This window comes from Petaurus breviceps, unplaced genomic scaffold (genome assembly GCF_028583685.1).
Source record: "Petaurus breviceps papuanus isolate PSGF00001 unplaced genomic scaffold, PetGlider_PUasm1.0 90879, whole genome shotgun sequence".
Lineage (NCBI taxonomy): Eukaryota > Metazoa > Chordata > Mammalia > Diprotodontia > Petauridae > Petaurus > Petaurus breviceps.
This window is the reverse complement of record NW_027187368.1, coordinates 1,805,479-1,828,927: the sequence shown is the minus strand read 5'-3', so window position 1 is coordinate 1,828,927 and position 23,449 is coordinate 1,805,479. Positions and strand designations below refer to the sequence as shown.

The 23,449-nt window shown below is 43.9% G+C and overlaps 1 protein-coding gene across 2 annotated transcripts in view; it reads right to left on the bottom strand.

The window, feature by feature from the left end:
- The window catches only part of LHX6 (LIM homeobox 6), a 37,369-nt gene that overhangs the window by 3,518 nt on the left and 10,402 nt on the right, over positions 1-23,449 (bottom strand). The window contains exons 5-9 of one of the 2 annotated variants that reach the window (XM_069073752.1): positions 15,193-15,413; positions 10,437-10,537; positions 10,212-10,307; positions 9,233-9,407; positions 4,881-4,984 (exon numbers count right to left, since the gene is read on the bottom strand). In XM_069073752.1, coding sequence (XP_068929853.1) covers positions 4,881-4,984; positions 9,233-9,407; positions 10,212-10,307; positions 10,437-10,537; positions 15,193-15,413 — 697 coding nt within the window. The remainder of the gene's footprint in view (positions 1-4,880; positions 4,985-9,232; positions 9,408-10,211; positions 10,308-10,436; positions 10,538-15,192; positions 15,414-23,449) is intronic. The other variant, XM_069073753.1, reaches the window with a different exon arrangement.

Sequence of the window (23,449 nt, the reverse complement as noted above, 5' to 3'; positions counted from 1 at the left end):
TTTAAAAAATGTATCTGACATGGGACTTTCCTTTTATACTGAATAATGTTAACACCCATAGACCCAGAGGCAGGCAGTGTGGTATATGATAGAATGAAGGATGGCATTGAGTGTAGAGAACAATGATGATGAAAAACCTGACATTTATAAGGTACCTAAAGATTGTTAAATGCTTTGACATTTGGTATCTCACATGATTCTCATAACAGCTCAGTGCTTTGGAAAATTCAAATATTAGTGTTCCTTCCTACCCATTTTATAGATGAGGAAACTGAGGCTCAAGAGTCTAAGGTTATTCAGCTAGTAAGTGGGAGATCTGGCCAAGCTAGAATCAGGAACTCTCCCCTGCAACCCACCAAAGAGAAATTTACTTCCCCAAGAACAGTAATTAAGTCTTCTCTGAGGTCACTAGGGAAGTCCAATGTTTTGAGAATTCATCCACAACAGGTATCTATGATCATTAATGATCTCTCAGAGGAGATTGCACCTAAAATTCACTGACTACATGTGGTCTGACCAGAGCACTGGAGTTGAAAGACCCAAGGCTAGGAGCCAGAAAATCTAGGTTTGAGTCTCATCTCTGCTACTTTCTATGTGATCTTAGGCACTGAAGTCACTTCTATGTCTTACTTTCCTCATCCATCAAAGAGAGAACATAAATATTTGCACTATTTACTTCACACAGCTGTTTTATTTATTTCACATACATCATTTATATAAAAAAATCTCTAAAACCATGAAGTACCATATACATATAAGTTGTTATTATTTACCTAATTCCATCTCCTGGCTGTTCAGTCCTACCTGTTCTTTTTGCCTTATTATCTATTTGGTGCTAGAGCATTTTGATGGCTCTTAACTAATGACAAGAGATTCCAAGTCCCCTGATTGGGGGAGGCTTCCCTTTCCTCTCAGTCAAGGAAAACTATGTCTTGAAGTGACCATAGGCAGGAAAGTCTTCAAGTAACCAAGCCCATTTCATTGTCTTGGTCCCTTTGGTTTGATTTAGACACAGTGAGAGAAGTGACAAAGTGCTCCATCCTGACAGGGAAATGTGGGGATGTGGAGAAGAATCCCACATAGGCAGAGGAGGAGAAGGCAGGACTAGGGAAAGCGTTATAGTAGATGGTTGTGTACAACAAGACTATGGAGGAAGACAAAATCACTGATGGACAGCACTGAGATGGAATCAAGAACAAAGGATATTAAACCATACATAAAACATTGCACCTGGAAAGGATGTTAGAACACAAAACATCATGTTAGAGGTGGAAAGGATTTTAGAAATGAGATAATAGACTATGGAATTTTCATTATAACTGTATAGAATCATCGAGATTTTCTAGTTTAACCAACCTCCTTATTACACATTTCAAAAAATTGAGTCCAGGGGTGGAGAGATTTGCCCAAATTAACACAGTAAGTCAGTGGCAGACTCAGGACTGGTATCTGTTCAATGAATGTTCCTGTTGATTTACATTACTTATTGAAAAAATGAAAGGAAACAAGGTGAATGTTAGAGAGGACTGTGGTAGAAATAGCTAGATGTATACCTTTTGTTTTGGAGATAAGTAGTTCTCAAAGTTAGTTTAGAACCTCACAAAGTGAAATTTGAATACATCTTTTCAAACTGCTCCCTCCCTTTAGGCTTTCCTCCTACTCCCACCATCAAGTGTTATGAAATGCTCTATAAGTTCATAATCCCCAGCAAGAGGCATCCCCCTCCCCCCCACCAAACCCTATGTCACTCACCCGACCTTTAGATTGCAAACCAAAGTTATTGTGAATCCTATCAAAATGGACCAAAAATAGGGAGGAACTACTCTCTCTATCTGGAAGAAGAATAAGAAGTATTCCAGGGGACTCTAGTTTTCAGGCACAGTACTTACTGACTTAGGTCTTCTAGAAAGTGAAGAGTCACTGGGGAGTATTCACCACCAAGGGAATGGTTTTATGTCTCTACCTGCCACTACCTACTTCCAGGGCAGACAACCAGTTCCATAACATAGAGAAGGAAGGCATAACCAAGCCATGAGTGAAAATGAGACTGCTCTAGAAGCAAGTACAGACAGAATAGCCCCTTTCCAAAAGCTTTTTTTTCCCTGTGAACATTCCAGATCTAAGCCAGAAACATTCTGAAGGTTACATTAAAAGAAGATATATATGTGTGTGTGTGTGTGTGTATGTGTGTATGTGTACATATATATATATATATTTTTAAATTAAGATACTTATTTATAGAATTGGGAGCTGATACAAAGAAAGAACAAGTTTAGAAAACTTTGAAGTCAGCCAACTAGGTGGAAATGGATACTAAATAATTAACTACTGAGGAAATAACTATCATCCATGCACTGGAATTTTACAGAGACTAGTCTGGAGTAGAGAAGAAGACTTACATTGACAACAGAAGCCTGGGAGATGGTAAGTTATCACCAGAGTGACATCTCTCAGTTCTCACAATCAGGACCGCACAATCCAGCTCTATGTTACTGTAATTTTATCTTCCCCTCTAGACTGTTAACTCTTCCAGGGCAGATTATTGGTCTTTTGTGTCTTCCCCCATACCAGTGTCTAGCACACAAACTTTCTGGTTAACTGGGTGGCCAGACTGAAGATCTCCCTCACCTTTCCCTGGAGGGGAATTTTACACATGGGGGAAGAGGCCTTACAAATGAGGATAACTTCACCATAACCTTTGAAAGTAAAGAACGATGACACAACTCACTAAAATTCTCACTAGAAGAAAGAAGTTCTAAAGCCCTGTGCAAGATAAGAGCTGAACTTTCATAAGAGCTGGGAATATAAGACAACAGGATAATAAAATAATAACAACAAGGGAGTACAAAGTTTAATATAACAAGGAAAATGGGGATTTTACAGATGAATAAATGAACTTTGAGAGTTTTACCTCTAATTTGCTGAATTGAAAAGTCACAGAGCTAGTCAAAGTGCCAGAGCTCTGGTCTCCTGACTACAAACTAAGAATTTTTTCTACTATGTCATAGCAACACTGAGGGAATCCTCAGGCTGAGGGACGAAGAGTAGCTCCTTTCCTAAGTTTGGGAAATGTTAGAGAGAGAATCCTATCCAGGTAGATTGGATCAGAAAACCTCTTTGATGCCTTCTAGCTGTGAGTTCCAAAGGTCATTGTCATTGATACCTGACATGATAAGATGACAAACCTTTACCTCTTGCTTCACTCTCTCAAGGACCAAGGATCTCTTCAATGTGAATATTGAGTATGTCATAGGATTTAGATTGGGAAGGGACCTCAGAGGTGACCTCAGAGTCCACCTTCCTCTCATTATAGATGAGAAAAAGGAAGCCCAAAGAAGTGACTTGCTCTGGGTTTATATGATGACTATGTAGCAGAGTCAGATTTGAACTCAGGTCTCGTAACTCCAAGTACAGCAGTCTTTCCAACTACATCTTGCCTTCCCACACCTTGCTATTTTCTTCCATCAGTGGAAATGGAAATTCCCTCCATAGACAAATGAATTACCTGGTGCCAACCTTCTACTGACATGACTCCAGGGTGGGTAGGTTGGTCCTTGCACAACAATTGCCACTAGGCCTCTATTCAAAGCCTTTTCCGTTTGTTAGGACCCCCTATCCTCCTTGTACTTCCTGGTAGAGCCACGAAGAAGCCATAGTCATGCCCACACCATGATGAAACATTGGGGAAAGACCTCAGTGGAAATCAGCAATGATCATGACAATAAAAACAACAATGATAACCTTGCCTGGACTGGATTCAAATACAGCTTAAAACTGGGATGTTTATTGTATCTTGGAATAAATCCCCCTTCCCCCTAAGAGCACTTCTGAATACCTGTGATCATGGAATCATGGAAGCTTAGAGTTGGAAGGGACCTCCAAGGTCATGATGTCACTAAGAGATTTCTAGTCTAACAATAGATTATTACCATGTAGATTGAAAGAGACTTTATTCTATATTCTTTCAGCTGCAAGCTTCTATTAACCATCACTTCTACAATGATAATTGATGTGTACAACAATGACCCTGAGACCCTGCCAGATCATGAAGTGCTTTCTAAATCATCTAAGAAAGATTAAATTATGTTCAGTATAGTTCTGGTGTTAAGCATATTTTATTTTATTCTGATAATCTAAAAATTGGTAATTCATGTATGGCATATATAATAATTCTCTATCAGTATAGCTGATGAATAAACGTGGCCCTTTCCTTAATTGTATTGGATAAGGGAGAGATGACTATGTGGTAACTTGACTTTGGATAACTCTCTGAGCCTCAGTTTTTCACCAATTAAATGGGATATAATAATACTTGGACTACTTACCTCATAGAGTGGTTCCGGAGAAAGAGATTTGTAAACCTTAAAGTGCTTACAGAAATGGGAGTTATTTCTTGACTAATTTCTCAACTGTCAAATTACCGTGTGCTAACAATTGATTTACCGAGCAATAAAAATTAAAATGATAATGCCACAATGAGTTGGGATAAATTCAGGTTTCTATAATAAGAAATGGCAGCATGTAGAACAGACTCTGGAGTTACTCCAGTATGGCTGATAACTGTGTTGTAATTTGTGACTTCTTGAAGTAAGAATTTATAGGGGTGAGAACTGGCGAGTGACAGGATGGACAGATGGACACTGCACTACACATAGAAACACGCAGACAGACCACTGGTTTCTCAGGAAGAGAAGCTTCACAGTGTATCACTGAGAGGCCCCAGACACTTAAGGTGGACAAAGGACCTGGGGTGGATAGAGGTGAACACATTTGTAAAAGCCCCATAGCTCTGGTGCCAACAGAGCCCCACCTCAGTGGCATGCATGGAGGGGTGCCTGTTGGGATGAATACACTGTAGTTCCAGGGGGCACTTAATTTACCTTCTCACCCCTATTAGAGAGTGGTCCATCCATGTCGGCTTTGAGGTGAACTGGTGGGGCAGTGTAAGGAAGCCGACAGTGCACCTGCCCACACTGTACCTGACCTGTAAACAAGAAGATGGCTTCAGCCTCTGGGGCTCTCTATGCCAGAGATTATCCTATAGCATCATCTGAGGGTTGGGGCCCCAGAGAGAAATGTCATAAAATACTGACTCTGTCATGGAAACTTCAGGTAAAATGATTATGTCCATCCCCCATATTTTGGACTAGATTGGTTGTTGGCTCACAGGGACTATGTTAACCAGTCCATAAATTGTAATATTTATTGAGCACCTACTCTATTCAAGACCCTATGCTAGGAGTTCTATCCCATCCATAAAGATCTCCACCATCTTCTCTACCCCATTCCAGCAACTAAAAACTAAAAATCACTGTTGGAAACATTCTTTCTTAATCTAAACTAAGTTCCTTTTGGTTAAGCCCTTTTCTTACTCTCTCCACTGAAAAAGGGAGTATAAGGTTCCCATCTTTGCATAATCTTTCACAGACCTAAAGGGTCAAATACCCTACCACCACCACTGCCCTAGTCCTTTCTTTTCCAGACAGAAACACTGTTAGGGCAGGATTCCTTTTGTATTAGTGTGGATAAGAAAAATGAGCCTGGTAGACCATTCAAAACCAACCCTAGCATTAGTTGTATGGGAAGGACAGTCTTTATTTGACCTAAATGAGTGAGAAGAAATGTGGCTGTGGGTGAATCAGTGCCTTTCACCAAGAAAAAGACATGGGTGTGTGAGTGTGTGTGTGTTTGTGTGCACTCACACAACTGGTCCAGAAGTATTTTGATTTTTGAGAGGAATTACGGTTGCTGTGGGTGTAGTTGTGCCAGTAACCCCATGGCTAATGCTTTCTGACCAATTAAGTGTTTGCTTCTTTCATTGAAAAAAAAAAAGACTCTAAGATGTGATAGGCTTGTCTGTGAGACTGGGCTAGAGATACTTCTCCCAGAACCAGAGCTCTCTCAGGAAGGCCCACTGTTTTCCTCAAATAGCCTCACCCAATTCTTTAGTCCTAGAGCAGAGTAGATTAGTTGCCTACTGCTCAAGGTCTGGCCAAAGGTTCTAAGATTCTGTAATTTGAAAATTCTGATTCTAAGATTCTAAACTACAATCCTAAGAATCTTTGGCCCCGATGATTCCAGGGTTCTGAGAGTCTAAGATTCCATGTTCAAGACCTACCAATCTTTAGGTTCTATGGCTCTAAGCTTCTAATAATTAAGCGTCTTTGATTTCAGGTCTCTGGGATTCTAAACTTCTATGATTTAAAGATTCTACAGTTTTTAGAGTCTAATATTCCTATGATTTTAAGCTTCCAAGATTACAAATTTCTTAGCATCTATGACTCTTTTAAGACTCTGTGGTTCTAGATAGGGAATGATGTTAAATTCATGGACCCCATGGTCTTAATTAATTTAAAAACAAACATCTCTAGGAAGAGAAAGGCATCATCTTTTTTGCATCCTTACCTCTGCATTTACTTTGCCTATTTTTTAAAAATTTAATTTTGTATGTATGTGTCATTTCTCCCTTGAGGCTCAGGTCTATTTTGGTTTTAGTTTTCTATCTCCAGAAGCCAGCATAGTAACTGGAATATAGTAGATGCTTAATGAATACTGGTTGAATGAATGAAAGAATGCTAGACTACTTGGTCGGAATTTGGGTTCATGCCCAGAGAGAGAACCAACATGAATAAGGGTGTCCCTGCAGCAGAGAACCGCTGAGGGAATGGGATAAGACTTAAGATCTGTCTTTGAGATTCTGTGTCTTAGTGCACATCTTCAAAGTGAGTGAAACACAGAAAGGATTTGATCTCCCAGACTGAAGGAAGTTTCCCTTTCCTCCACGTCAATGAAGAGAGTGCTCTGGGCAGATCAGTCTTGACATGGCCCCTGATGATCCAACAGGCCAAGTCTATATTAAACCAAGCAGGGAAGCAAAAGTCAGATCCATCATCCTCACTACTAAGGATAGACAGCCTTTTCCCTTCCAGAGCATATGGATATCTCAATACTCAGTCTGCAGAACAGCTGAAATCTGCTGCCCCTTTCCTCAAAAGAAGCCCTTTTCTTGGACCCTGCTGTTCCAGAAGTACAGTTGGACTTACTTGGTCTACACTGATTTCAAGGTGAGATTCATTTCCAAAGCCTTGAAACCCTTCCAATTTTCTTCCATTTCCAATCTAAAAACCCAGTTAACAATACATACAGATAGATCTCCAGTATAGATAGTGTCGAATTATCTGGATCCTGAGGATGATATGTAGATATACTTTGAAAATTAATCACTTTAGGAAAAAGAATTCTTCATACCAAGCAAGTTTTTGTCTGGCTTCCAAGAATAGCAAACTGAGAGCAACATTTTATTAGTGAGAGTCCTGGATTTTGAGTTGCAGAGCCCGGGTACCAACCCTAACTCTTTTCCCAGTATGACCATGGGCAAGTCACTTGAGTTTTCTGAGACCCCAGTTTCCTCATATGCAAGATAAAGGGGTTTTATTAAATAATCTCTGAAGGTCCCTTTCAAGTTCTAAATCCTATGAAGTAGGGAATCCTAGGGAGAGGGTCTTGCTGTATCTTTCAGAGCAAATCCTATCATTATCAGGGGGTACCTGAGACTTGCACAGGACCTGGGAGAGGGCTCCCATGTGCCCACCCAGAAATTTAGTGGGGTATAGGGTAGGGAGCTGAGGGACTACCCAGAAGTGTGTGTAGATAGGAGTGGGAGTTAGGTACCTGCAATATCTGTATGGCATGTGAAGACTACAAGTGAAGAAGAGGATGAAGAAAGACTAGCCCAGCATCCAAAGGATATTCTAGGGCCCAGAACTTTATAGCTATTCCTTACAAAGTCCAGTTTAAACCAGTGAAAGAAGTGATGAGTGTATTTCATAGGATTTAGAGCCAGAATGGGTTTTAGAGATCATCTCATCCAACTATCTCATCATAAGGATGAGGAAACTAACATCCAAAGAGGTCAGTGGCTTGTCCAAGGCCCACAGCTGGGTTAATAATCAGTGCTCTGACTCCAAAACAGTGTTTTACGCCCTTAATATGTGTGGACCCTAGAACACTGGCAATGATCACTGCCAAGACAGGACACATCCCCAGGCAGGTGCTTCATCCCCCAGCCTGAGCAGCTAATGTAACCACAAAGGTCACCGTAAAGGCAATTTGTTGGTCAAGATTTGTTCCACAATCACAGGGTCTTTCTCATACTGCCCTCAAAAATAAGAGGAAGAAGCTGGCTGAAAACGAGCCAGAATAGCAGAAAATGTGGCCTAGATTATGGAGCTGCCTGTACACCACCATAATAGAACAGAAGATAGTACAGATAGGAGAGATTATTGTTCCTCCATCCCATCAATGACAGCACCCAGACCCTGTGCTCCCCTGGGACAGAAGGGAGTAGAAAAAAAAAACAAAAACAAAACAGAAAGTGGTAGGTAGACCAGAGCCTACGAAAATCTTACAGGATCATGGTACTCAGAGCTGAAAGAGACTTTATGGGTTAATATAACCCAACACATTCATTTTACAATTGAGGAAAATGAGACCAACCAAGTTGACTTGATTTGTGTGAGGTAGAAGAATTAGGACTCATAAGGGATTCTAATTATTCTAAATGGTTCCATACAACAGAGCTAAAAGGTCAAGTGACAAAGCTATAGATCCTGACTGGAAAGGAATCTCCAGTGACAGAAGCAACCTATGGTAGGTAATGAGTTCCCAGTCACTAGAGAGATTCAGATACTGGATGATCTTATCAAAGAGGTAAAGGGGGCAGTTTTTATTTCTAGTAGGGATTGGACTTGATGACCTTTGTAATCACTCCCAACTGTGAGATTCTATTATTTTCAAACAGAGAAGAAAACATTTCATGGGAACCTTAGCCAAACTCAGAAGAGAAAGACTTTCTTCTCCAGAGCCAGAGAAAAGAAACCCAGGATGGACTTAAGAGGGGGACAGGATGCAAATACACCATTTTCATGTTTTTCTAGTTCAAGTCTAACAGGGGAGAAAAGTGAGGAAGAGTGTTGTTTCTGACCCTTACAGTGGAACTGTCCTTTGCCCTTCTCCCTAGCCAAATGTCAGTCCTGGCCTGGTCCTCATTGCTTTTCTGCCAACTTTCATCTGTTCCCTTTCATCAAGCCCTGAAGTCAACAGAACCAAAACAGAAAGCCATTTTTACCCAGGAATCTGGGAACATCATTTTCTCCCAGCTTAGCAGGCCCCAGACTCAGAAGCTTTATCTATCTCTCCCGTCCCCTAGACCCTAAGGGCTGTGGTCACTTACTTTCTATATATCCATGTAGGGTGACCATGCGGGCTCGCTCAGGGCTGCTGAAGGGGGAATAGTGGATGTCATCAGACAGGGAAGAGGAGAGACGAGACTGTGGCGCTCCAGAGGGTGGCACTGTGTGCTGGGGTGTGTGCTTTTTATGGCGGGCTCGGCAGTTTTGAAACCAGACCTGAAATGACAGCCCCAACCCACCCCCAAGGAAAATCCCACACAACTGGTCAGGTTGTTGAAATTTGTTCTCCATCCTTCTTGATCTGATGAATGTCCCAGAAAATTCCTGTTCCCCTTAGGGTCCTGCCTTCCCAGCTCTACTACCATGCTGTGTTTTCTGCTGGATTGTTTAGCTTGGGAGTTGTTCCCACCCCAAACAGCAAGACCGTCTCCAGGAGCCAAAGGGTAAATCAAAGAGTCGTAAGACTAAAAGTTGGAAGGGACCCCTTCTGCCTTTGGGGGAGAGCACTTGTTCTCCCATGGCCTTGGGAGAAGAAGGCAATCATACTAAAGGATGGACAATATTTAGAGTAGAGGCAGAAGTCTTGAAATAGGGGTATAATGTGTCAGGGATTTAAAGTTTGGCTCTTAATTGCTACAGAGAGATTTCTTAATGTTTGTGTCATGAAACTCATTCATTTTTAACCAGAAAGGAACTAAAGCCCAGGGGTTAAGTGACTTGACCAGTGTCAAGTAAGCAGAAAGTAAAGAAAAAGAAGTAGAATTCAAATTCAGGTCTTCTGACTAAATCCATTGCTTTTTTCCCATTATACCATGTGTCTGAGAGATCAGGTCCAGATTCAGTTCCCACCTGCCTTCTCCTCAAAGAATTTCCCACCCCTTCATACCTCCCTTTTCCCCTTACAGGCTTTATTTCTCCCTGAGGAGCAGGACCAGCCCTGGCCCCACCGCAATGATTTCTGTCTCTGACTCTGTCAGCCTCACCCTCTTCTCTCTCATTGGGTGTCTGCCCTCCGCCCACCTGGATAACTCGACGACTAAGGCCCGTCATGTCTGCCAGCTTCTGAAGTGTCTGTGCATCAGGATTGTTGTCCTGGGCAAACTGGGCCTGCATTACCTGGAGAAGAGAGTGGGGGGAATTGGGGTGAGGAGGAGGAGGGAAGATCAGGGAGCTGGGAGGTAGGCTGTGCTTAGTCATCTTTTTGCTCCCATCCAGATGGGCCTCTAGTCTGCCCTGAGCCAGTACCTGCAGCTGCTCCGCTGTGAAGGATGTTCGTGCCCGCTTGGCTGGCTTTGGTTGACTGTCCTGTTCTGATGGAACGGCCCCTTCCAATGTGATTCCATTGCCTGAAAAGGGAGAAGGGAGAAGAAATATAGATGGAACACTGTCTCAATGAAGCCTTAGAGATCATGTCATTAGGTGATGTATCCCTTTATTTTACAAATCCCTTTATTTTACAAATGAGGAAACTGAGGCTTAGAAAGTTTAAGTGACTTTCCCTAGGTCACACAGGTAGTAATTGGCAGAGCTAGGATTCTAACCTAAGTCTTTTGACTATAAACTAGGCCTCTTTTCCAATATACCACAGATTGGGTACCTGCTTTCCCACAGCCTTGAGAGAAGAGACAGTCAGACTAAATAAAGGAAGGAGAAGATTTAGAATCGAGTCAGGAGGCTTGAAATAGGGGTATAAAGTGTCAGGGATTTAAAATTTGGCTCTTAACAGGTGCCAAACACCCTCTTCCATTTGTCTCATGTGTTATATATCATCTCCTCCATGTTTGTTAAAGAAACCATATGATTCGGTCTACCCAGCAAAAGGACAAGGTTGTGTTAGATGAAATAGTTTGGAAAGCCCTGATGTCTCTTCCTGATGTCCCGTAGGGAGGGCCTATCTTCAGGGAGTTCCTAAGTTAACTCTAAGGATAGAGGTTTGACTTTTCTATCTATAGAATTCAATCAACAGAAAGATATGTGTGTGTCTGTATATGTTTGTAGGTATGGATATACCTGCATACATGTATAGACACCCTTTATGCCTCCGAAGGAATAGGATGCCTTGTGATAGGGTGGAAAGAATATTGGATTTGGAGCTAGAAAGCCTGGCTGCTATCTCTTCCACTTTTCTCTCTGGACCTGTTTCCTGACCAGTAAAATGAGGAGGCTGGACTGGATGATTATTATGGGAGCTTCTGATTCTAAATCTTATTGCTGAGGTCCCAGCTCTGACTTGCCACCCATGTGACCTTGGGTAAGTCCCTTCCTTTGCCTAGGTTTCAGTTTCTTCATTTGTTCAATGATAAGGTGAGCTAGGGGTAGCTAGGTGGCACAGTGAATAGAGCACTGGTCCTGGAGTCAGGAGGGCCTGAGTTCAAATCCAGCCTCACACACTTAACACTAAAACTAGCTGTGTGACCTTGGGCAAGTCACTTAACCCCAATTGCCCTCCAAAAAAAAAAAGCAAAAAAATATGATAAGGTGAGCTACATGATCTCTGTGTTTCCTCCCTGCTTGAAGTCCTATCATCAATGAAACGATGAGCAAAGAATCCTAAGATAGGAGACAATCAGGTTGCCCTTACTACTTTCCTTGTATGGTAGCTTAGCAAAGCCAAGTCCTTAGGCAACCTCTAATTAGGAATAATAATAGCTAACAATTATATGGAGCTTACTATGCTCCAGGTTCTGTGGGAAGTGCTTAACAATTCTTATCTCATTGAATCCTTACAATAATCCTGGGAGATAAATACTATTATTATTTCCATTTTACAGTGGAAGAAACTGAGACAGGTTAAGTGACTTGCCCTAAGTGACTTGTCACACAGTAAGTGTCAGAAGCTGAATTTCAGGTCAAATCTCCCTGACTCCAGGCTTGGTGCTCTTAGTTTCCTAGCACCAGGCACTATGCCACCTAGTTTCCCCAAGGAAAAGAAAAGTAGCTATAATGTAATGGGAAAGAATATTGAGCTAAAAGACCTGAGTTCTAATCCTGACCCCACCAATAACCAGCTGTAAAACGTCAGGCAAATTGCATCCCCTCTCTGGGCTTCAATTTTCTTATCTGTAAAATGAGGTGGACTGATTTTGTACTTCTGAGGATGTGCTAGCTGACTCTGGAAGGAATATCTCCTTTGATCTTTTCTCCTGCCTGAGTTCTCTAATATAAGACATTTTTTACAACATTGGTTTGCTGATTTCTCTGCCCTTGTACAGACTGGCTGGAGGGATGGCATGTATTGGCTTGGGATAGCTCTATTTCTCTTTGTCTCCCTCTTCTCTCTATCTTTTTGTGTGTCTGTGTCTCTTTGTCTACTTCTGTCTGTCTGTCTGCCTGTCTGGCTTTCTCTCCTTCTCTCTCTCCTTCCTATTCCCTCCCTTGTTGTCATTCAGGAAGCTAGGGCTGGCAAGTCTCCAAGGGGAAGGGAGCTGCTTTGTGGCAAGACTGACCTTCCCCCGCCCTGTTCTGTCCCCTTGGGGCAGTTGGGCAGGGGAGCTAATGGAGAAAGCAGACACACCATCTCCACCTTCTCAGCCCTCACTTACAGTAAGCTGGAGAAGCAGGCCTAGTTTGGGGAAGGCCAGGAAGTGAAAGGTGGGACCTGGAGTGGGTGGGGAGATTATGGAAAAGGCTTGTCCCTTTGCCAGCCTTCCTATCTCCCTGATTGTGACTCATCCTACAGGATTGTCTACTGCCCTGGTCATTCATGGGCATCGGGGGACATAGTGGGAAAGGGTGGGGACTGAGCTAGGAGGTGGGGAAAGGAGGGAAGAGCAATCTCTTTCCTTCTTGCCTCCTGTTTCATGCATAGAGCCACAGAAAACAATGTCAGAGCTGGAAGGTTCCTTACAATGGAGAATATAATAATTGCAATAAGATCTAGAACATAACATTTTATTTAGACTACAGGACATAGAATTTGAGATCTGAAAAGAATAGCAAGGCATAGAATGTCACAACTTAAAGCCACAGAATATTAAAGCTGTATGAGACCTGAGAGATCCTAGGATCAGTAGATTTAAAAGTGGAAGGAGCTACAATGATAACAACAAGGTCCCGATTAGTATGCGTAACAAATTCCCTGGAGTGGTTGAGTTATTTGAATTCGCACTGCATTATTTCCATTGGGCAGGGGACAGTTATCATATTTTACATAATTATAACTTCAAAATAGTGTGAATTCAAATACCCGCAGCCACTTTAAGAAATTCATTATTCGCAGTAATTGGGACCTAGTTGTGTCTGATCCAATCTCCTCATTTTACAACTGAGGAAAGCCAAGCAAGCTCCTAGAGATAGTAAGGAGGGAAATGACAATTCTGGGGAGACAGTTTCCTCCTCTGGCCAAGGCACCACAGCAGAAGCCATTTCTGAACAGGGTCTGTAAACTAGAGTCTGTTAAAAAAAAAAAAAAGGGAGGGAGGGCACCCTTGTGAACTTGGAGGCTGAATTTGGTGATGTAATAAAATACTATCTTTGGGTGATGCAAGGGTTAGGCTCCACTGTTTATAACCTGTGCAACTTTGGTCAAATCAGTTATCCCTCCTGGGCCTCAGTTCCCTCATCTGTAAAAATGACAGGTTTACATTGAATGATCTCTAAGCTGATTTCCAGGTTGAAAGCCTGTGATTGTACAGGTAAGTGAGAAAGATCACTGGGGCATTTGCCATATAGAAGCCTTAACTGCTTTTCCACTATAAATAAAATGTTTCCTATCCTTAATCTGTTTTGGTTATGAGGAAGAGATAGGGGCCTGTGAATAATAGCTCACCTTTCTTTATCACTTTAATGTTTATCTACCTGTGAGCTAACTAATACAAGAATTATTATTTCCATTTTGCAAGTAAGAAACTGAGGCTCAGAGAGTTAACCAACATTGCATAGCTAGTAAATGGTAGCTCTGGGAGGGATTCAAATCCAAGACTCTCTCAGCTCCAAGTCCAGCACTCTTCCCATGATTCCATGCAACAAGAAGTAGGCTCTGCAGGGCTAAGTATATCACCAGTACAGAGATTTGAAGGTTAAGCCCAAGACTATACTAAATCATGTGTTGGCCCAGATACATTTCACTAAAGAAGAGTCAGGGTTTGAAGTCACTTGAGTAGGAGCATTTCTGGAAGTGATGACCTTCTCTGCTGCACCCCCACCCTCTCCACCCCCTGTCCCTGCCCATTTCTTTTCCCCAGAAGCAGTGGATTCAGCATCTGGATTATGGGTCCTCAAATAGAGTGACCAAGGAAATACCCACATTGAGGACCAATCCAGTAGGATTGAGAGTTAGATCTGGCCAGCAGCCCCCTCAGAGACAATGCAGGACTCAGGCATTGTGGAAAGCAGCAGGAAGAGTTGCATCATTTCCATGGCAACATCAGGTACTTCAAGTCACAAGGGGTGGGGAAAACAGCAAGGTGGGAACATAGGGTCAGACTCCCTGAGAGAGCAGTAGGGAGCCTGGTGTCTTGTAAAGTGTCAGAACAAGAATTTGAACTTGATCTTTTGATTCTGAGTCCTGCGCATTTCCCCCTCTCTCCCCCCCCCCCATAACTCTAATGTCTATGTTTCAAGCTCTTCTAGAGCTGACAACCTAGTGTCAAAGGTCCCTTCATGCTCTGATATTCCATGGACACTTCCAGTTCTAACATGCTATGGCCCAGTGTCCTTTCCAACTCTGACATGCTGCATTCTAAGCTTCCTTCCTGCTAGAAACAGGCTACATCTTAAGCTCTCTTCCTGCTCTAACATGTCAATCTAAGCTTTCTTCTAACATTGTGATCTAAGATCCTTTCCAGCTCTGACATACTGTTATAGGTAGAGGTAAGTGCAGAGGTGGATCCTACATTGTGAATTTCTTCCCTGGAAAGGGGAGGGCACAGAAAGAGCCTGACACCCTGTCCCCATTATCCTCAGCCCATTCTCCTGAGGACAACCCCAGAAGGATTGAGAAAAGAATATAGTGCCCAAAAGACTAAAAGAGTTTGGAGGTAGGGGATGAGGGGATGGATACCGTTCTCAGCTGCTCTCTTGAGGTTCTCGATCATAGTGTCGTAATGGATGCGGCACAACACCTTTTCCTCCACCAGCCCGAACTCCTCGCCTGTGGAGAGCTGCCGCTTGCAGGAGAAGCAGGCAAAACAGGCCAGATGGTAAGCATTGCCCCGTGCCCGTCGCACCCAGTCACTGGCAAAGATCTGGCGGCCACACCGGGCGCACTTGGTACCAAACCGGCTGGAAGAGAGAGAAGGGAAGGAGCTGGAACTCAGGGAATTGGAGAAAGAAGGAGGCATTTCCACTAATGGGTCATCTCCAATCTCACCACTCTCACTGCTTATAAATAACAATAATAGTGATCATAATAATGATAACTTCTCTTTCTGTAGTACTTTGAGTTTTCCCCCTCTGATTTGAGAAACATCTTGGCATAGTGGATAGGGGGACAGCTTTGACCTCAGAAAGATGGGTTCAAGTGCTGCCTCCAAAATATGCTTGGCTGTATGATTCTGGACAAATCACTTAATCTCTAAGTGCCCCATGCAATTCTTTAAGGCTATAAATTACTGGTAAGTTACCATGGTGAAGGGAGTTTCCACATGGAGAGTTTCTCCATGATGATGAAAACATAACTTTGATCAGAGTCCACTGGAGTCCAGGGATACACATATTACTAATTCTGTTTTACAAATGGAGAAAATGAGGCTTAGAGAGGCTAAGTTAAATGCCTTGCTAAAAGTCCCACACGTCCATATTCTTGGCTCTTGATCCTCACAAGAACCCTATGGAGTAGGCTGTGCAAATTATATTATTTTCATTTTACAGATGGGAAAATTGAGGCTTGAAAACACAAAATGACTTGGTGACTATCTCAGGAGCAGAACTGGTATAAGTGGTGGGGCAAGATGACAAGAAGCAAAGGCCTGTTGAGGCTGAGACCAGAGAGACAACATAGTCATCAGTCAGTGAAGGTAACTAAGAAAAAACAAAAGTAACTTAGTCTTAGTTAACATTTAAACCAGCTGAGTTGGATGAAGCACAGTGAGAGTCAAGGCAGAAAGCAACGAGACTCCACAGTATGAAGAATAAGTACTACTGATATTGTGTTTGCTACTCTAAGACTCACAATTATATAGTATTTTTGGATTACAAAGCACTTCACAAAGGTAGTGCAAAATATAATTGTCCCCACTTTACAGATAAGAAAGTTGAGACTCAGGAGTATGATTTACCTGAGACTTCCAACCCAGGTCTAACTCTTAGTCTAAGACTTTAGAATCATAGAATTTAGGACTAGAAATGTTGTGGAAGATTATCTAACACAACCCATTCATTTTAAGATAAGAAAAAAGAGACACTGGGAGAGGAGAGAACTTGCCTTGCATAGTAAGTAGCAGAGTGAAGACTTGAATCCAAGTCCTATAATTCCAAATCTAATACTCTTTCCCACACATTCCACTGGGGGTAGGGGTAGGGCAGGGAGGAAGGGATGGAGAAAAATGAAGACAAGGAATTCTTTCGGATCATTTGTTTACAACAAATTAAGTATTTTATATGTATATTGTTACATTCTACAAGATGGAAAATTGATCTGGGTTAAAAGAAGAGGGGCTAAGGAGAGGGAGAAATTCCAGGGGTCAGAGGGTATGTTTCTTTTGCATTTGGGCCTTTTGGGAAAATTAACATTATTTGAAATGATGTAGGTGCTTTAAGAAGGGACTGTGACTAGGCCTTGCATGTAGATCCTCAATGAAGTAATTATGTAATAGGTAGAAAAACCACTGAACTCAGAGTCAAGACACCTGAATTTGGTGTCTCTGACATTTATTAGCTGTGTTACCTAAGGCATTTCTTCCCCTCTATGAGGTTCAATTTCCTCATATGTAAAATGAGCAAGTTGTAGAAAAAGTCTACCCAGGACTGTCTTGATCAGTCAGTCTCATTATGCGATCTTGGGAAAATCACTTTATCTTTCTTTGTTTCTCTCCTCATCTGAAAAATGAAATCCGATTCTGTTCTAAGGTCCCTCCTAGCTTTGCTGTGTTTTACGTTTTAACATTTTGTATTTTAATGTTCCTTTCAGCTCTAGCATTTTGTGTTCTAAAGTCCCTTCCAATTCTGTTTTATATTTGAACATCCTATAAAATGAAAACTTTTTTTGTTATTGTGACATCCATAAGCCAGTTGGTGGGCAGTAAAAGTGTGAAGAGAAAGTAACCTGACAAAGAAGTTGAGTGCTAGGGGCATCATGAATTCTCAGGACTGAGGACTAAGGGTAGAAATTCCTAGGGGAGTTCCTGAAGGTGTATAAAGCAAAAATAAACCCCTCCACTCCCACTCCCCTCCCACACACATTCAGAAAAGACAACTAACTGTGCAAGTCTTAGAGTTAGGACCCAAGGTGAAGGAGGGCCCAAGATTAATATGAACCAATTCATAACTTAGGAGAATGAAGTATACAGAGGAAAGTTGAGGGTGACATTTAAGATAGAGAGGCTCATTGGAGCATGTGACCATAGATTTAGAGCTAAAAGGACACTTAAAATATTGAGTCCAACCCCTCTCATTTTATAGACAAGGAAATTAAAGCTGAGAGAGGTTATTTGATTTGCCCATCTCCTGTGGGATTTGAACCTACACCTTCCTGGTTCTAAGTCCAGCACTCTTTGCATACATTATTCTGCCTTAATCATATCTCAGAGGCTCCCAATTCTGTACGAGGTGGCAGACAACATTGGTCATGCCCTGCCTTACTCCCTGCCCAAGTGACCCATTTTAGGCCAAGTTTGGAACTTATTGTCCCCCAAGAAACACTCTCTGGCACCTGAAGAGGAGAACAGAGCCAGGGGCCAAGGCCAGGGGCCATGGTTGATTTTTCAGAATGCCTGACATCATTTTCCATTGGGGAACTTATTTAAATTGTTTAAAATGTTTTCATTGTGTATATTCAATGGTGTCGCTGGGGAGTGAGGGGCGCAGCTAATTAAAACAAGACTGTGGTCTCTGTGTGTTTGCACGTATGTGCATGTGTGTATGTGTGTGTGCTGGTCTGTGTAATCTGTGGGTCTGTGCAGTATGTGTGCTGCTGTGTGGATATCTCTGTGTGCTGTACCTTTATCTGTGTGAATCTCTGTGTTTTAGGACATCTGAGTGTGTCTCCATATATGTGTCTCCATATATGTGTGTATACACACATATGCATGTTCCTGTCTTATCTTAGTATGTGTATTTGCATGTTTAATATAAGTGTGTGCATGTCTCTATTCTTCTCTTTGTGAAAATGTGAATGAATACTATGTTTCTGCATGATGTATGGGCACCTCCCTGTGTCTCTGCAAATCTAGGCTGCTGTTTGTGATCCCTGCCTGTGTACCCTTGTTTCTATGTTTATGTGTATTTAGGTTTGGTGGGGGGGTTGGTCTTTGTGTCTATTTGTCTCCATATGTATGTGGTTTGGGATCCGTACCTATGTGTGTCCCTGTCTGTGTCCTAGGGTGTTTCCATATGCATTCATGTGACTGTCTGCGCTTGTATGTAACAAGTAGTGTTTGAGCCTCTTTGTTGTGTTTATCTACATGTGTATGGGCGCTCCTGTCTCTGTGTCAGCTGTGAGTCTTGCCTCACTCTCCAGACCAAGCTGGGAGAGGGCAATTTTTTGCTTTCCCTCTTTCCATTCCTTCCTTAGAGATCTCCTTTTACTCTCTTCTTCCCTATTCCTGCACTTCCCCACTGTGGTCTCCTCCTGTCTCAGCTCCCTAAGTGGGGCCCTACCAGCCCCACCCCCACACTAAAAATCCTGCCCTTGGGGACCGGGTATGGAGTCATAGAGGAGGGGAATCAGTGAGTGAAGGGTCCTGGTCCCCCTTGCTGCTCGCTTTCAGATTTACAGTAATTATAGGCAGCTTTGAGCCCATAACAACGTTCAGACTTTTCTCAAGGATGGAAGAGGCCCCATTAGCCGATGCTCCTCTAATTAGTAGCCTCGAGGAAGGACGATCCTATAGTGTATTTAAATGATTAATCACAGAGCCATTTGGGAGAAGAAACAAGAGGCAGAGAAAGTGGGGTGTGGTGATTTCGCCCCCTTATTTGACCGCCTCAGACAAAAATCCCCGGAAAACGGAAGAAGGCAAAGCCACGGTTAATCGGAAGCATCAGTACCCACGACGTTTAATTCAGCGCTCGCATCTTCCAAGAAACTTTCGTTGCAAACTGACTCCAGTATGTGTGGCCTTGCTTCCGACTCACAGTGAACATAAATTCTCCCAGAAAAGGACTTACTCTCCTCTCCCCACGGCGGGGGACCCATTGCCAAAGAAGTAGGGAAGGGAAGAGCAATGGGGTCTTTCGTTCCGTTTTGCCAGTCTCACCACAGGATTTAGCTTCAGAATCAGAGAGAGACACATTATGGTTTATTTGGTTGGGAGATCCGTCAGTCAGGTGTGGTATAAAGAGCCTTGGTCTGGAAAATGGTAATTCACTGGGTTCCAGGTGTGACCGTCAGTAAGTTACTTCAATTCTCTGAGCCTCAGTTTCCCCATTAATAAAATGTAAAGGATAATATTTGCACCACCGAATTCAAGCGCTATTTATCTATCATTATTAAGTCAGCTTTGGGAGGTGGGAAAGTAGCCTCGGAGGGGCTGAAAAAGGGTTAGAGATAAGGAGCTCGATGGGGGAGGGAATCTTGGAGACACTGGGGCTTTGGTGCTCCCTGATTGTAACTGTCTTTAACAGGAGTGATAATTCCCAGCCCTAACGAGAGTATTGCTAGGTCTCTAAGATCTGAGATTCCAGTTTCTACCTTTGATTCGCAGTCCTCTATCCTAGTCCTGCAATGTCCTTGGAGTCAGGAAGGGGCTCCGTGCACAGATACCTGGACTCGTGTTCCCCCGTCCTCATCTCCCCAGCATTCACTTGGGCCCCTGGCTCTGAAGAGAGTCTGACAACAAGGAGTACCTTCGAACTCAATTCTAGGATTGTTAGATTGGACCTCGATCTTGCTTCTGCTTCCCTGAGAAAGCGACTTAATCCAGTACCCTCGAAGGGCCCAAAAAGCTTTCTGGGGAAGGAGGCTGAGCCCAGATCCCATCCACGAACCACCCATCACGCCAACTACCTCTATTCCCCGAGCCCCCAGTACACCCGCCGATCCAAAATCACTGGACATTAGAAGTAGAAGGAGACTTTTTTAGAGACTGTCTAAACAAGGCCGACCGGCTCATTTTTACAGATGAGGAAACTAAAGTCAAGAAAAATAACAGCCACACAGCTAGTTAGACACAGAGACATGGCTCGAACTCAGTCTCCTGAGTCCAGAGCTCCTTCGGGACTTTCTCTCTCCTGATAACTCTCCTGAGACCTTTCAATTATCAGAAGTCCTCAGCACGTTATTGTTAATTATGTTAATAATCCATTCACTCAAACATCGAAGTTCCCATCATCGAGGAGCTCAAGCCCGACACTGTCAGGGCCCATTTTCTCCCAGAAAGCTCCCGGCAGCTGAGACCTCTGTTCTGGCTCTTGAAGCACATTAATTTAACCGTTCTGCTCCAGATAACGAAATCCTTCTAGGACTGGCTTCCCGATGTTCGGATCCCGCCAAACTCTCAGCACCTAGGCCCTCTGTTCTCGGACCCGCGAACTCCCGTCCGGTGGGTGCGCTGCCGCTGAGGCTTTCGATGTTCTGCTTTTTCACCTGGTGCTGCCAGAGAGCAGGGTCCTCATCGAGTTCTTCCAACCACTCCTATGGATTCAGTGGATCGTTGAAGCTCTCACCCTCTGCTCTCCAGTAGCTGCGCCTGGCCTCTGCAGCTCCAAGTCCGCCCGTTCTTCTGACGTAGGGTCGAATTCTCACTTGCTTGCAGAGGTCGAGAATGCGAGTACTGTCCTACCCCCGAGGGAGAAGCCGGGGTTGGCTGTCCATCCACCCCACTGGGTTCAAAGTTATTTCCTAGAGCCGCTGGCATCGGCTCGTCTGCTCCACCCTAATTCCGGGAACAACGAAATCGTCCCCGAGAACTAAACGAAACAAAATTTAAACATCAAAATACATGCATAGGGTGGGCCCGGGAAGAGTCTAGCCATCATTTGATATTTTTAATCGACCTCCCCAAACCTCGATTCCCCAAAGTGGGGGGAGGGAGTGTGCATCTGGGGAGAGAACTGGGGCTGGAGGTCATGAAGTGAAAATACTTAAGGCTTAGGAGCGCTGGGCTCTTATAGACAGAAAAGGAGGGGGAAGCAGCTCTGGGGAATGAGGGGGCTGGGACCGGGTGAATTGTAGGTACATGTTGAGCATCGCAGTACTGTAGAACGTGGAAAGACATTTGGGCTATGGGGAGCCGGACTGAGACAAAGGGAGGCCGGGGGCTGAGGGAAGCGCCGAGGTAAGGCTGGACGCACTCCAAAAGATGTCAATGCTGAGCCGCGCGAAGCAGCATTGGTTGAAGAAGGACAGGCTATAGGAGAGAGAGTTGTGTCGGGCCCTTAAGGCATCGAGATGGAAGACCCAGCGTTGTGAGGAGCTGTAAGGACATCCAGCAGTAGTAGCGGAGCCGAAGGGCTGGGGACCAAGCAGTGCGGCGCGCGGTGGGAAACAGATCGTCTAGAGGTTGTTGTACTAGGGGGCTGCAGGATTTGAAGCAACGCAGAGCCGAGGGACACATAGAAAGGGGTTGTAGACAGGAGCCTTGAGATGCTGTTCTGAGGGAAACACACGAAGTAGGGGATCGCGGCGCTGAGCCTGTGGAAAGTGCCGCAGTGAGGCACTGAGGAACAAGGACCTGCGCACGGCATTGAAGCACTTAGTAAATTAACAAGTATTCAGATCACCTAGAGGATACAGGAGTGAATGACTCAGAGCTGTGACATGCCGAGCACCTGGGTTTGTAGGACTCGGAGAAGCTCTAACCCAAAGTACACAGAAATACTCGGCGGTAAGATGTACAGACTGTGGACACCAATCCTCGGAGCGTCTCGGGGAGAGCTCGGGGATTCGGAGCTGTAGGGCGCAAAGCTCAGCAGAGCTTTAGGACACTAGGCAGAGCGGCGCGGAGCTCAAGGCCCAGCCTTATAGGACTTGAAGCAGTGCAGAGTTGAAGGACCCAGACCTTCCTGGGGCTGTAAAATGTTCAGTGACTCGGAGCTGAGGGGAGCAGAGAAGAGGTGTTTGTAGCGGGAGGAGAGATGCTGGATGGAGGAATACGGGTCTAAGAGGCTGGCAAGCTGTGGGATTTGCAGCACCAGCTCCTGCGCTGTGGGGCAGATCCGCCAGGAGCCAAAAATATGAGCAGCGGTTTGGGGCTGAGTGGCCTGGCGCTGGGTGCCACGGGTAGTGGCGCGAGTTTGTAACACACGCTAAGAGCGCGGGGCCAGAGTAGCGTGGTGAGGAGATGAGCAGGGATTCGGAGGTGAGAGATTGAGTGACTCCCTTATTTCAGAAGGAGGCTCACTCAAGGTTCCGAACTAGACCAATTAAGGGAACCAGGAAGGGGAGAGAGGTAGGTAAGTATAAGGCTCCCCAGGGAACGTGTGGCTGGTCCCAGGTGGGACACTGGTAAATAAGATTCAGGATCTGAACGGGTCATCCAGGTGGTCGTGGACAGATTGAATCTAGTCTTGGGACTTATGGGGAAGGTAATTCTCCCACAGAGTAGTATGGATTGTATGGGGAGGGGAATAATAGTACCTTGGCTTAAGAGTACTGGACTCAGCCTGGCCCTGAGGCCAGGGAAAAATGCAAGAAAAAGTGCCTTTAGAATCTCGAGTCCTTCCGGATCCCTTCTGGAGTCTGACCTTCAGCCAGCTTGACAGCTTGCACAGATAAAACAGCACAAGTGGGGCAGGTCTAGACATACAGGTTCTGGTCCTCGGTCTGCTATTCTCTTGCAATATGACCTTGAGCTAGCCACTTGAGCTAGCGTTCTCTGGGCCTCCATTTAAATTTCTATTAAATGGGGAAAATAACCCCTACCCTATCTACCCTAAAGGATTGTTGTGAAAATCAGCTGAAATAATCGATGAGGGAAGCAATTAAATGCTACCCTCAAATGTGAGAAGTCAGTTTCTCTTTTAGAATATCCCCTGGTCTACAGACAGGGTCTTGCACTCGAAAGCATACAAAGTAAGACTCACTGATCCAGGGTATAGGCAGCTGCAGGCTCATCCTTAACCTCCCTATGGTAAAGAGAGAGAAAGATTGTGAGAGAGAAAGATTGTGAGAGCGAGAGAGAGAGAGAGAGAGAGAGAGAGAGAGAGAGAGAGAGAGAGAG